Below are 14,929 nucleotides of genomic sequence, written 5' to 3'. Positions count from 1 at the left end.
CATCTTCTTGAATTCGTGGAATGTCTTCTCCAACTTCACTGACGTTTACACTTAGCACATTCCTGATCCGGCTATGCTTCTCGAGGTCGATGTTTTCTGGAAAATATCTGTCCATTTCTTCCTTGGCACACGAGTATTGGACGTGAACAGACGCTTTGTTATCCACAACTTTTCTACTTTAGTTAGTATTGTATTTCAAGAATTCTTCATATTGTGCCAGTGACATGATACAATTATAATATTGTAATATTTCATAATTTTGCTTTTTTTCAAGACCGTCCCGTGACCCTCAGGAGCACCCTCACGACCATGGGTTTGGGAACCACTGCCCTAGACGATGCTTCCATTGTCAGATGTATGGCCATGTCAGCCGCACTTGTAAGTTACAGCTGGGTGTTCTTGCAGTATGTATTAACTGTGGTAAGGTCCATGAGGGTCAGAAATGTCCAGGTCCAATCTGCTGTTTTCACTGTAGTGAGGCGCACCCGGCCTCCTGTAATGAATGTGTCCGATTCGAGAGAGAGATACTCCATATCATCACAAGACAAAGTGAGCTTTGCTGAAGCCAGAAGCACAGCACTAAAATCAATCTCAAGTCATGGAATTCTGACTCTATGCCACCAATCCTCAGTGGTCAGACTTCTCTTGTAGTGGATGAGCTGGGTACATCTGATACTCCTCATCTTTCCTCCACCAGCCGTCCAGTAAACCGGAGAAAAACCTGCCCCTGGATGCAGCATGAGTGAATGGAAATACTGATGGCTCTGGGAGACAGGAATTCCCATGGTGCTAGTGAGTATAACTACTGTACAGTGTATACCTGCTGAGTATTGGTGCTGATTCTTCTACTGGGTGCCTTCATCTCTCTTCAACTATGAGTGTATGTGGTTTGTTTAACCAAGGCCTGGCGTGAGGTTGATGACCCTAATGGTTGATCTTACACTCTGGACGTGAGGGTTCTAAAGGATTGTCTTGGTGCTATGCATGTGGTGTAATTTTACTGTAATGGTGTATTTTGGGCCAGTGTCGTTGTTTAGTGGAGGAAGCACGCATGACTTATGAACTCAGGAGTAAAGTATAAAGAATAGGTTGGTGATCCCCTCCACGACAAGTCATGAGTGGTTTGGTTCTCACACAATTTTGGGTCTTATACATTTGTGCATGATGATTGGGCTCTGATATCAGGCTGTTATGACATTTGCTGATTATTTTGTGGGGTTTCAGACCATTATACTATTTTATGAATATGTTTGCTGAGGTAAGGATCCATCAGGTTGTGTTTTTAATGGGAGAAGAGCTCAGGGAGGCGTGACCCTTGACCTCAGTAATTCCTGAGCTGATGAGGTCATATCACCCATTTTGTTGTGACGTCCAGTGCATACAGGGACGTGCACAGGTCTTGGGTAATTATTGGGTCATAGTGAGCTGACATTAGGACCAGTGTCATACTTTCCTATACTGATCATCAGCCACATCATCCAGCATTTCTTCATCGTTCTTCTAAAGCATCTTGTTGATCTGTTCTGCATCCACCTCACAGAAACCAGGTGCTGGGACACTCCTTGCACTTTCTACTGCAGCTTCTAATAAATCTGCCTGACGCTGCACAGCCAATCTTGCGTTACTCGGGTTGGGAAGAGGGGTTTCCAAGCACGTTTAATGGTTGCCAATGTGATTTTGTTCCGTGTAACTTACTATGTGGTCCACAGCATGTTGGATCTGAAATTGCTTCCAGAATTGCTTGACAGAGAGAGCACATTCTGTTGAGTGGTGTCACGACCGGAGTTGCTAGCAGGGCCTTGCAGCTTCAGAGGTGCCAACTGAAGCAGGGTCGTCTTCCACATCGCTATCATTAGTGTTGTTGATTTCGTTCACTTCATCTTGAGAGTCTGTGGCTTTCCTCATTCTGTCGTGAACTGCCTTATAGTAAAGCAACTTCACATTGGCAATTATTTCTTGATCAAGTGGTTGCTGTATAGAGGTTGTATTGGAGGGGCACTTGAACATTAGGATGTCTGCCAACCAGATACCAGGCATGGCCAGGAGCATTGTCCATAAATAGACGCACTTTAAAATCTAAATTCAAGTTCCGGCAGTTACGTCGTGAGTTGGGCACAAAACACTTGTCAAACCACTCGTGGGAAATATTTTGCATCATGTAGCCCTTGTGATTTTGTTTCCAATACACATTCAAGTTATTCATGTAAAAATTGCGGTAGGCACGAAGCTTCTTTGATCGGTAGATAACTAAGGGCTTCATCTTATGCTGACCTGATACATTTGTGGTTAGTAAAGCAGTGAATCGGTCTTTAGCCATCTTTACCCCACGTGCCTGTTAGTCATCCTCTGATATAAAAGTAGCACGGGGAGATTGTTTCCAGTAGAGACCCGGTTCATCACAATTATAAGTTTGATCCAACGAGTATCTACCTTCTTCTACAAGTTGCTTTGCTGTCTCTGGAAATGAACTTGCGGCTACCTCGCTCTCAGACGAAACTTCTCCATGGTACCGTGTATATTTCACACCACAACGTCCCTTAAAGTTTGTCAGCCAGCCAACAGAAGCACCAAATTGAGGGAGATTATTTATGTTTTTCTTGTGACATATTGCAGCATAAAAGATCAGGGCTTGGTCTCGAATTTGTGATCCATCAACACTTGCATTTTCTGTCACACTGCTGGCAAGCCACTTACTCAATATATGTTCTGTCATAGCCATCAGCCTGGTTTTCAGAGGATTCATACACAACTCTATTTGACCACCAACATTTCCACCAAAGAACTTCTTTGCCACCCTAAAGACTTCTTCTTTATCTCATCTTATTGACCTGACTGTGCTTTCCGGAAAACCAGTAATCTTTCTTATCTCACTAGTTTTAGGCCTTCAAGTAACTTAATCACACGCTGCTTATCCTGCATTGAGTACTTGGCAAACTTAACTCCCTTATGATAGTCCCACTTTCTCCTTTTCCTTATTTGGCCATTTAGGTGGGTCTCTCCCACCCCCACCAGCACCAGTAGGACCCCCAGTAGAGGTAGAGGCCCTTATCTTGATTCAACAGGTGGTAGCATCACCAAAAAAAGCACACACTAGCAGCCCATGCAGTCGGTAGGATGGCAGGGGAATAACTGGTATGACGGTTTTGAAGTCATTCAAAACGGTGGCCAGCGTTCAGCTGGCTGGATCTCGCGAAACTCACGATATTTTACACCAAATATAAGACTTGGTTACATTAGGTAGTGCTTGTGAAATTAAAAAATGCGAAATATGAGATTCTACTGTATATTAATTTCGTTTGTGCTGATTCAGTATTTTGAGGGGTTTCCACTGCATTACCATCCATTAATCAACCGCAATGTATAACTGATCGGAATTCTATTGGGTGATTAATGGAGTGTGATGCAGTGAAAGGGCTCCTCAGAATACTGAATCAGCACAAAAGAAATTAATAAAATGTATTTACCGTGACCTGGACCGGTGTTCCTGAGATTGGGGTTAAAGAGACGCACTGGTAATGATATGACACTTGTATTAATCATCAGCACCGCTCTTACAGCACCAGAAAATTATTAATTACATAGGACAATAGTTCATTTGGTTTGATCCCTCAATGCATCTTACATATACATATACTGTATAAAGTAAAATATAACATTAACATCTATAATTAAAAAAACAAAAACAATATTACAGTGTATTGCATCAGAGTAGACCAGTTTCCATTAAGGCATGATACAGTTTTCTTGGATAATTCCCAGGTTTTTAAGACTTCTATGGAGCCTGGAAGAAGTTTACAAGATGTTGAATATTGAGACTTCCATAGTTGTCTAGTATTTCAAGAAGTTGAGGCACACGACTCTTCACGTTTACGCCCTTGAACTTATACTTGTCAATGTACAGGTCGGTGATCATACCTGGAAAAAAGAAGAAATAGCAGTTTCTATTTTTATTTTAACAATTTATGAAACAAGAATTTACCAGGTAATTCATCCAAGATAAGAATCACTAAAAATCATCGTCTATAAATTACTGGAGCAAGAGAGAGATGCATAAAGGTTTCCCATTAAAGATCAAAAAGAGAGAGATAAGAATCATACCATAAAGGCGCTCCAAATGACAAGGCTGCTTTCTGTACTGTGCTTGAAGATCATCAGCATTGTCTAGAATGTGTTGATACTCCGGGGACAAAAAACTGGTGTTGGACCTGCAGATCCCAATTCTCTGAGAGCGTCAATGTTGACACCTGAAAGAGAAATATTTACACTGAAGATTCCTTTATCCAAAGCAACAATGAAACATGTTCACATAATAATTAAGTCAAGCACAATATACGGTGATATCTTTGTGAGCCGAACAATTGGTGCAGAGCATTTCCGGGAATGAGAGACATCCAAGTAACGAGACGACTCTCTCGAAGCCGGATAAAATCCTCATCCCTGTAATTTTCCGGGTAACGGAAAACTGCTCTTGGAAGTTCCAGAAATTCCCATAAATTATCTCTTGAACCCCGAAAAATCCTCATCCCCAGAATTTCCAGGTACCAGGCAATTTTTCTCGGAATTTCTGGAAAGTGCACTGATTTTCATCTCTCAAACCCAGAAAAAACTCCCCATCCCCAGAATTTTCCGGGGACCGGGAAAATTTTCTCTGAATTTTCTGAAAAATGTGCTCCTCGGAAAATTATTCACCAACCGAATTTTTCGGAAAATTCCAGCTTTGGGAACGATTTTTCGAGAAAATTTCAATTCGGCTATCGGAGAGTTCCGGGTTTGAGGGATTCCGGCTAATGGAGATATTACTGTATGTAGTGTCACAAACATTATACAATACAGTGCACCTTTTGTTTTCACAGATTGTTTTTATTTGCAGTTTTGACTTCACCTAATTTTCATCAGAAATATATATTCATTGCCACAGGTATTACTGATTTTGTATGCGGTTGAATTGCGCACGTGAATTAGTTTTTGCAAGAAACCTGCCAGGTGTCACCACTAGAGAGTGTGCAGCTTCCCCCCTCCCTCACCATACTGTGTATACACCTTGCTGTGATCCCGTGTTTGCGGCTCGTGAAAATCTCCGTCATGGCTCCAAAATGTCCTTCTAAAGGTGGTAACAAGAATTGGTAATGCATCAAAGAAGCCTAAGAGAGAGAGAGAAAGGTGTTCTTAAGTGAGAGTTGAAATAATAAAGAAACTTCAGAGTGGCGAGGGCATTTGAGATGAACGAATCAACAGTTCACTACAGATTAATCACCATCATTCATTCATCATCAGCTGTGATGTACCAGGGAGAGAGTTGGGAGGGAGGATCAAGAGGACATCACAATATTACTGGACTGATCAGCACAGTATTTCATGTGTGTTGTATTTTTTTAGGAATGTAATATATAAAATAATTTGTACAGTACTTTTATTTATGTGTTTATTATGTCTTTAATGATATGTGAGAGGGAGAGAGGTTTACAGATCAATAGAAACATGTTGAGGGCTATACAAGAGATTAGGGATAGGTTACAATATTGAGTATTATATGGTAAGTGAAAAACAAAGGACCACTGTACTGTACAATTGTATCTACAGTGCTTCCATAAATAAACTCCATTACATTACCTGTTTAGCCAACATGAGCTGGGCTTCTAAACGTGGATGAAGGAGATGGAGAGCATGAACAACACTCTCCTCGCTAACTTCACAAGAAATGTCAAGACGTACCTTAAAAAATACAATTCATGAATGCCTGAATTTCATAATAATAATAATAATAATACCGGTAATATTAACAAAATACTGTATACACTACCAACTTTTTTTTTTAGTATACTTGGTAACTTACATCCTGCACTTATTTTCAAACTTGATCTATGCATTATAAGACTTTAGGTACTGTAATGTCTCTCAGGGGTCACTTCCCCTAACCTTTTCTATCTAGAGTTGTGACTCTGCCTTTCTAGCTAAGAGACACTTGGAAATCCTACAGTACATGTGTGTAAAAGTGGGTTGACAATAGGAAGGGCATCTAGACAAAACATGTTTCAACTGGGACACCATGCCTTCAGCTAACCCACACAAGTGGCCATAAGATGATGATAATGATGAACTCTTTTAGGATGGTTTTCCTTATATACTGTACTGTACATGTACAGTATTGCACCAGCAGATCAAAACTACAGTAGACGATCATTTTACTGCCGATCGTTTATCCGGGCCGGGGCTTTACCATGTTTTATTAATTGAAACCAATACTACAGTTTAAACGCATCAAACGCCTCTTAACCACATATGGAAGATATTTCATTTTCAAATTTCCCGCTGCCATGCGAGCGGGAATTACGCCGAGGGGAGTAAGTGACCTACACTCAGTGTCTCACTGTCCGTTGTCACAGATCTAGGCTACTTACTTTCGTGTTGTATTGTACGATGATTTTATAGGTTAAGAGTTACGAAAGATTGTTGCATATTGTATTATTTGTTTTGATAAATATCTCTGTATGTCGTGTTCTTAGATAATATCGCCTTCAGTACACGTTGAACCAATGTGAGAAATGTATGATAATATAACTCAATAAATCTATCTATCTAAACTAAATAATCAGTGCATTTTCAGAATTAAAAGTACTGTACTGTACAGTAATTACAAGATTTGACCTTGTGTTTGAGAGTTTGACCACATTACATTCCGTGTGCTGCTGTCACCCACATGGAGGGCGAGTCAGCTGTTCAGTCCACACACTTTAATGTACTGTAATAGATTGCTTTATATAGGTTGGCTTGGCAAATTATTATTAGTAACTCATGTATCATTTTTTATCATCTATTGATTTTTTTAATTGCACTATTTTATTGAGTTATTTGGCCGATATAATTTTAATAACAAATGTGGCAACTTAGCAGCAGTCAGTCAATTGTACGGACTGTGATTGGAGAAATTTATTTTGCCGATTCATAAATATTTATAACTTGATGCAGCTGCTGAATTTTGGTATTTTAGAACATTCAAACATGAAAATAATATATACTACCAATAGTTATGAGCTGTATCAAGTGCCATAAATATATGTTAACACCACCACTCCACACCCCTGACGGACAGACATTTATTGAGTGTCTGAACGGTATTATAGTTAGTTATTAAACAAGCAGGAATAGAATGAGAGTGGTTGGTGATACACAACCATCATTTATGGCTGCATTAGAAGGTTGTTATGTCTGTTTTATCTCTGGGGCCAACCGTGGAGGTGAACTGCCCTCAAGCACGGTAAAATGATCGCTTACTGTATTATGAGAAATGTGACTGAAGAGCATGACCCTTTTCCAATATTTAGAAGTACAGTAGAGGAATATGCATATAGTATTAGGTTATTCTCACACGCACAGCAAATGTTACGAGCATTTGGATTACCATATTAAACCCAAATGACATGTGCCTTTGTAACCCCCATAAACATTGAGGTTCATCAGTACAAGACATGCATTACAATAAATAATATACCTTTTTCCGGGTACCTTTCTTTGAAAGCACGTCCTTCAGTATTGAGATGGTTGAGATGTTGTCTGACTTGAAAACTGCTTCTCCTGCACCATACACACACTGTAACTGTTGAAGAACTACTGTATAATAATAGTACTGTACTGGGCTAAATAAAACTAAAACCTAACATCAGAATAAAATAAATCTCATTTATTTAAGCTTGAGTAAATGGATGTAGCCTTCTGATGTATAAACAACAGAAATCAACAGACTTGGAAGCAAGATATATGCAACAGTCACAGAATCCTGATACTGTACTGCACCTGTGTATCTAGGAATGTAGAAACAAATGTGAACTCTGCTTGGTCCCCTGCAGGTGTGCGTTCAGGCAGCTCAGGCAGGCAGAACACCACCCATGCATGTATTTCTGGCAAAGTAAACTGTCCTTTCAGAGTTAAGATGTTGTATGGACGATTGGGATCAAAATTATGAATCCGGGAGTGGAGAGAGAGAGGCTTGATGCGGTACTGGCGGACCTGTAAAGAAAATATGATAATTTTACATATTAGGTTGAAAATACCTGAAGGTACTCTTGAGCATGCTGATTCCAAATCTATGGTCAACAATTCGATTGCAAGGTAATTCGTGGTCACAATGATGACATTTTTCTCAATGCTAATTATATATACTGTATTTAGTAACCAATTTTTTTTTATGTATGTAACCCCAAAATTTAGTTTTTCTATATCTGCATTTATTCCATATATATGTATGTTTAAAGGATGTTTTTAATTCCAGTTGATATGATGTACAACAATGCATACTGTACTATTTTTGTTATTGACTCAATTTTATTCCGCGTGACCATTGTGTTTTTATTCATTCTACATGCAAATTTCTTATGTATGTGATAATTTGGTTGACATGTTATTAAAAGTGTATGTACACTATTGTGAACCAGTGACCAAGAGAAAGGGGGAAGCTGTGTCATGGTCACAGAAGTACCTATATTATATTAACATCCACACTTATTCATACTCTGCTTCATCGTTCATAAAACATCCTGTTTAATTGAGTTATCTACATGAACGGTTTCTCTCTAAACTGTATTGGAGTAAACCCATAACTTGACAGCTGTGTTATATTAAAGTGTTCAAATAGAATACCCAACCCTGTACAGTATAACCATGTATGTTTAGTATTAAGATATATAAACCAACAGATAGATGGGGCCTTCAACATGAGAGTATATGTTGAACGCCTTAATTGTCTGTAATTACTATGTAACGTGAACAAGTCTGAACCCCCACTGAATCAGCCACAATGTTTTGCTTTCTGCACGCTGTTGTGACATCTTTGAGTAATGATTACATTAGATTTATGCGTTTATCAGAGAACGTCATGAATAACATGAATAGTATGAAAAATAGTAAAGCTCGAAACTCTGTTTATTACTGAGAATATCCAACGGTTTCTTAGCCCGTTTTCACCTGAAACTTAATAGTTAGAAACACGATGTCCACTTCGTATTTGAGAGTTTGTTGGGGTCAATGAGAGCTCAGACATTGATTAAATTATAAAAGATATATAGTACAAAAAATTAGCTCTCTTACATTGCCACTGCTTTAACACTAACCTGGCAGCATTTAGGTTGAAGTCTTGGTGTGATATAAGACTGAAGTGTACCATACTGTCCTTCAATTGTCCTGATGCGAACCTCTAAACGAGTTGTGTTGGCCTGGCACCGGTAAGTTGCCAGCAGGAAATTTCCACTCTAATAAAATGAACAGAGTATCATTAATATTTACACAACTCTCTTTTAAGCAAATTTCAAGGAACTATTTGTAAATTATAACACAGCATATTGTAATTTGATCTATTAGGAAGAAGGCAACAGGATTGATGAAAATGTAAACTTGACAGCTTGCTATGTATGTAAACTATATTTCAGTACAGCTGACCATATAAAAAGAGTAAGTGCATTTATAGTACAGATATATAATTTTATGCCAAATGTTCAACAAATTTGTAATGAAATGATACTTGATAGAATTATTGGGAATATGTTCCTAAACAACATCCTGATCATTCCTCACCCCACACCCTGCCTCCGCACCTCGCCAATCCACACCCCACCCTTCCACACCCACCCCACCCCTCGCTCACACCCCACCCCCCACCCTCACCCTCCACACCTTTTTGCATTTGGTAACTATATCAGTTCTCATGTACAACCAACACAATGTGCTTGAATACTTCTCACGTAACTGTGAATAACAAAGTGTGAGGCCAGACATACTGCCTCACACGCCTGTTCTCACGCAGTTGTGAATAAGCACCTTTTTATGTATAGAACTAAACCAATAATGTAATTGAAATACTGTGTAACATTCAGTGCCATAATATCCTGACAACGGGTTAATATTATGACCCGCTGTAAACTCTACTCTGTAACCTTTTGCGCTACCGCTCACAGGATGAGTGGGTGCACACAAAGTAGCCGCTAAGCTGCAAAATAAAAATAAAATCACACCCCCACCCCTCCTCTCCACACCCCTCCCTCGCCCTCCACACCCCTCCCTCGCCCTCCACATCCCACCCTCGCCCTCCACACCTCCCTGCCCTCCACACCCCACCCTCGTCCCTCCACACACCCCACCCTCCACACCCCACCCTCACCCTCCACACCCCCACCTCCACACCCCACCCTCACCCTCCACACACCCCACCTCACCCACACCCCACCTGCCCTCCCACACCCCACCCTCCCTCCACACCCCTCCCTGCCCCCACACTCCCCCACACCTCTCCCACATCCCACCCCTCCTCTCCACCCCAACCTGTCCTCCCCACACCCCCAACCCCTTCCCCCCCACCCTCACCCTCCACACCCCATCCCTCACCCTCCACCCCATCCTCACCCTCCACACCCCACCCTCACCGTCCACACCCACCCTCGCCCTCCACACCCCACACCTCGCCATCCACACCCTCCTCCCCTCCACACCCCACCCTCACCCCTCCACACACCCCTTCCCGCCCTCCCACACCCCACCCTCGCCCCCACACCCCCACCCCTCGCCTCCACACCCCCCCTCGCCGTCCACACCCCTCCCTCGCCCTCCACACCCCCACACCCTCACCCCTCCCACACCCCTCCTCCCGCCCTCCACACCCCCACCCTCCCCTCCACACCCACCCTCCCCCTCCACACCCCACACCCGCCGTCCACACCCCTCCCCGCCCTCCACACCCCACCCTCACCCTCCACACCCCTCCCCGCCCTCCACACCCCACCCCTCACCTCCACACCCCACCCTCGCCGTCCACACCCTCCCTCGCCGTCCACACCCCCCCCTCACCCTCCATCCCACCCTCACCTCCACATCCCACCACCGTCCACACCCCACCTCACCCTCCACACCCCTCCTCGAACTCCACACCCCACCTCACCTCCACACCCTCCTCGCCGTCCACCCCCTCCCTCACCACCACACCCCACCCTCGCCCTCCACACCCCCTCCCACCTCCACACCCCTCCCCTCACCCTCCACACCTCCCTCGCCCTCCACACCCCTCCCTGCCCTCCACACCCTCCTCGCCGTCCAACTCCCACCCTCGCCCACCACACCCCTCCTCCCTGCCCTACACACCCTCCTCGCCCCACACACCCCTCCCTCGCCCACCACTCCCTGCCCACCACACCCTCCCTCGCCCACCACACCCCTCCCTCCCCCACCACACCCCTCCCCTCGCTCCCACCACACCCCTCCTCGCCCTCCACACCCCACCCTCACCCACCACACCCCCCCCATCCCTCCTCGCCCTCCACACCCCTCCCTCGCCCTCCACACCCCTCCCTCGCCCTACACACCCCCTCCCTCGCCCTACACACCCCCACCCTCGCCCTCCAAACACCACCCCCCCTCCACACACCCCTCCCTCGTCCTCCACACCCCACCCTCGTCCTCCACACACCCCACCCCTCGCCTCCACACCCCACCTGTCCTCCACACCCCACCCTGCTCACCACACACCCTCCCCCACCACACCCCACTCGCCCACCACACCCCACCCCACCCCACCACCACACCCCTCCTCGCCCCACACACCCTCCTCCCTCGCCCACACACCTCTCCTCGCCTCACACACCCCCCTCGCCCCACATCCCTCCTCGCCCCACACACCCTCCTCCCCACCACACCCCTCACCCACCACACCCCCCTCCCACACCCTCCCTCGCCCACCACACCTCCTCGCCCTACACACCCCTCCTCACCCTCCCTCCTCTCGCCCTCCACACTCCTCCCTCCACACCCTCCTCCCTGCCCTCCCCACACCCCTCCCTCACCCACCCACCTCCTGCCCCACACAACCACCCTCCCCTCACCCTCACCCACCACACCCCCCTCACCACCACACCCCACCTTCTCCCACACCTCCTACCTCTCACCCACCACACCCCTCCTCAACACACACCCTCCACCTCACCCACCACACCCCCTCCAGCCCACACCCCAACCCCCACCCTCACCCACCACACCTCCTCGCCCTGTCCCACCTCAACCTCCCCTCCACCTCACCACACCCTCCCCTCCCAAGCCTCCCACACCTCGCCTCTTCACCATCTGCCTCCCACACCTCCCTCGCCTCACACCCCACCTCGCCCTCCACACCCTCCTCACCCACCTACCCACTCGACCTCCTCCCACCCCCCACCCCAATCCCCAACCACCCACCCCCCACCCTCCCACCTCACCACTCACCACCACCCCCACCCCCACCTCAGCCTTCACCACCCCCACCCTCACACCACCCCTTCCCTACACCCCACAACCATCTCCCTCCACCACCTCACCCTCCACACTTCAGCCCAGTAACAATACTACCAGCCCTCATGACCTCATAGAACCAAATACACACGTGCTTCGAATATTCCCACGTCTTGTAATCAAGTCTTGAGCCAGACATACCGCACCACACCTTGAACACTACGCCGGCTGTGCGAAAATGAACCATTTACAGGTCCAAGCCACTGCTCGTGTGAATGCACAACACTTCTAATAGCAAGAAGACATATTGATTGCACCACTTTCTTGCACCTAGAACTATCACAGCGTACAGAACCAAATACCAATGCTTCGAATATTCTCACGTAACTGTATCAGTCAGTGAGGCCAGACATATTGTTCACACGCCTGTTCTCACGCAGTTGTGAATAAGTTACCCTTTATGTACAGAACTAAACAAATAATGTAATTGAAATACTGTGTAACATTCTCAGTGCCAATATCCTGACAACGGTTAATTATTATGACCCGTTGTAAACTCTACTCTGTAATCCTTGCGCTACCGCTCACAGGATGAGTGTGGGTGCATTATAAAGTAGCTCGCTGTAAGCGGCAAAATCAAATCAAAATCAATCAATCCTCCTCACCACCACCCCCACTATTTGGGAAAAATATTACCAATTTTCCGAGCAGATTATCATAGAAAATGGGAAATATCTACTTTCTGGGAAAGTTACATTCTTCCAAAGGAGATTATCTACTTTTCAGAAAAGGAGATTATCGATTTTCTGGGAAGTAGATTATCGACTTTTGTGAAATATTACCTAATTTTCCAAAGTAGATTATCACAGAAAACGGAAAATAGTTTCATAGAAAATGGGGAAATATCTACTTTCCGAGAGTTGATTATTCATTTTCCGAAAAGTAGATTATCTACTTTTCAGGAAAGTAGATTATCGAGTTTTCTGGGAAGTAGATTATCGACTTTTTTGAAATATTACCAAATTTTCAAAGTAGATTATCACAGAAAACGGGAAATTTGTTTCATAGAAAATGGGAAATATCTACTTTCTCGGAGAAAGTTGGTTATCTACTTTCCGAAAAGTAGATTACTTACTTTTCAGAAAGTAGATTATCGAGTTTTCTGGGAAGTAGATTATCACTTGTGAAATATTACCTAATTTTCCAAAGTAGATTATCACAGAAAACGGGAAATTTGTTTCATAGAAAATGGGAAATATCTACTTTCCGAAAGTTGGTTATCTACTTTCCGAAAAGTAGATTATCTACTTTTCAGAAAGTAGATTATCGAGTTTTCTGAAGTAGATTATCGACTTTTGTGAAATATTACCTAATTTTCCAAAAGTAGATTATCACAGAAAACGGGAAATTTGTTTCATAGAAAATGGGAAATATCTACTTTCCGAGAAAGTTGGTTATCTACTTTCCGAAAGTAGATATCTACTTTTCAGGAAAGTAGATTATCGAGTTTTCTGGGAAGTAGATTATCGACTTTTTGTGAAATATTACCTAATTTTCCAAAGTAGATTATCACAGAAAACGGGAAATTTGTTTCATAGAAAATGGGAAATATCTACTTTCCGAGAAAGTTGGTTATCTACTTTCCGAAAAGTAGATTATCTACTTTTGAAAGTAGATTATCGAGTTTTCTGGGAAGTAGATTATCGACTTTTTGTGAAATATTACCTAATTTTCCAAAAGTAGATTATCACAGAAAACGGGAAATTTGTTTCATAGAAAATGGGAAATATCTACTTTCCGAGAAAGTTGGTTATCTACTTTCCGAAAAGTAGATTATCTACTTTTCAGGAAAGTAGATTATCGAGTTTGGGAAGTAGATTATCGACTTTTTTGTGAAATATTACCTAATTTTCCAAAGTAGATTATCGAAAACGGGAAATTTGTTTCATAGAAAATGGGAAATATCTACTTTCCGAGAAAGTTGGTTATCTACTTTCCGAATATCTACTTTCAGAAAGTAGATTATCGAGTTTTCTGGAAGTAGATTATCGACTTTTAGAAATATTACCTAATTTTCCAAAGTAGATTATCACAGAAAACGAAAATTGGTTTCATAGAAAATGAAATATCTACTTTCCGAGAAAGTTGGTTATCCACTTTCCGGTAGACATCTACTTTTCAGAAAGCAGAATTTCCAGATTATCGACGTGAAAATTACCAATTAGCTTCAAATATTTCAATGTCACTCCAAAAATTTTCGATTCGAGTATATCGACTTTTGTGAAATATTACCAAACGAAATTTTTCATAGAAAATGGAAATATCGAGCAGTTGTTTATTCACTTTCCGGAAAGTAGATTATTACTGCAGATCGATTTTTCACATTTGATTATCACAGAAGAATTTGTTTCATAGAAAATGGAAATATTACTTTCCAGAGTGGTTATCTACTTTCGAAAAGTAGATTATTCATTTTCAGTAGATTATCGAGTTTTCGGGAAGTAGATTATCGACTTTTGTGAAATATTACCTAATTTTCCAAAGTAGATTATCACAGAAAACGGGAAATTTGTTTCATAGAAAATGGGAAATATCTACTTCTTCGAGAAAGTTGGTTATCTACTTTCCTGAAAAGTAGATTATCTACCTTTTCAGGAAAGTAGATTATCGATTTTCTGAACAGATTATC

General features: G+C 43.1%; 1 protein-coding gene across 2 annotated transcripts in view; it reads right to left on the bottom strand.

The window, feature by feature from the left end:
• Positions 1–5,086: 5,086 nt before the first annotated feature.
• The window catches only part of LOC121869186 (Bardet-Biedl syndrome 7 protein homolog), a 35,319-nt gene continuing 25,476 nt past the window's right edge, over positions 5,087–14,929 (bottom strand). Inside the window, exons 13-16 of one of the 2 annotated variants that reach the window (XM_042370415.1) lie at positions 9,105–9,242; positions 7,792–8,004; positions 7,490–7,594; positions 5,087–5,712 (exon numbers count right to left, since the gene is read on the bottom strand). In XM_042370415.1, coding sequence (XP_042226349.1) covers positions 5,602–5,712; positions 7,490–7,594; positions 7,792–8,004; positions 9,105–9,242 — 567 coding nt within the window. In that variant the 3' untranslated portion in view covers positions 5,087–5,601. The remainder of the gene's footprint in view (positions 5,713–7,489; positions 7,595–7,791; positions 8,005–9,104; positions 9,243–14,929) is intronic. The other variant, XM_042370416.1, reaches the window with a different exon arrangement.

Source organism: Homarus americanus, unplaced genomic scaffold (genome assembly GCF_018991925.1).
Source record: "Homarus americanus isolate GMGI-L3 unplaced genomic scaffold, GMGI_Hamer_2.0 scaffold25467, whole genome shotgun sequence".
NCBI classification, from domain to species: Eukaryota; Metazoa; Arthropoda; class Malacostraca; order Decapoda; family Nephropidae; genus Homarus; species Homarus americanus.
This window is presented reverse-complemented; position numbering and strand designations above follow the sequence as displayed.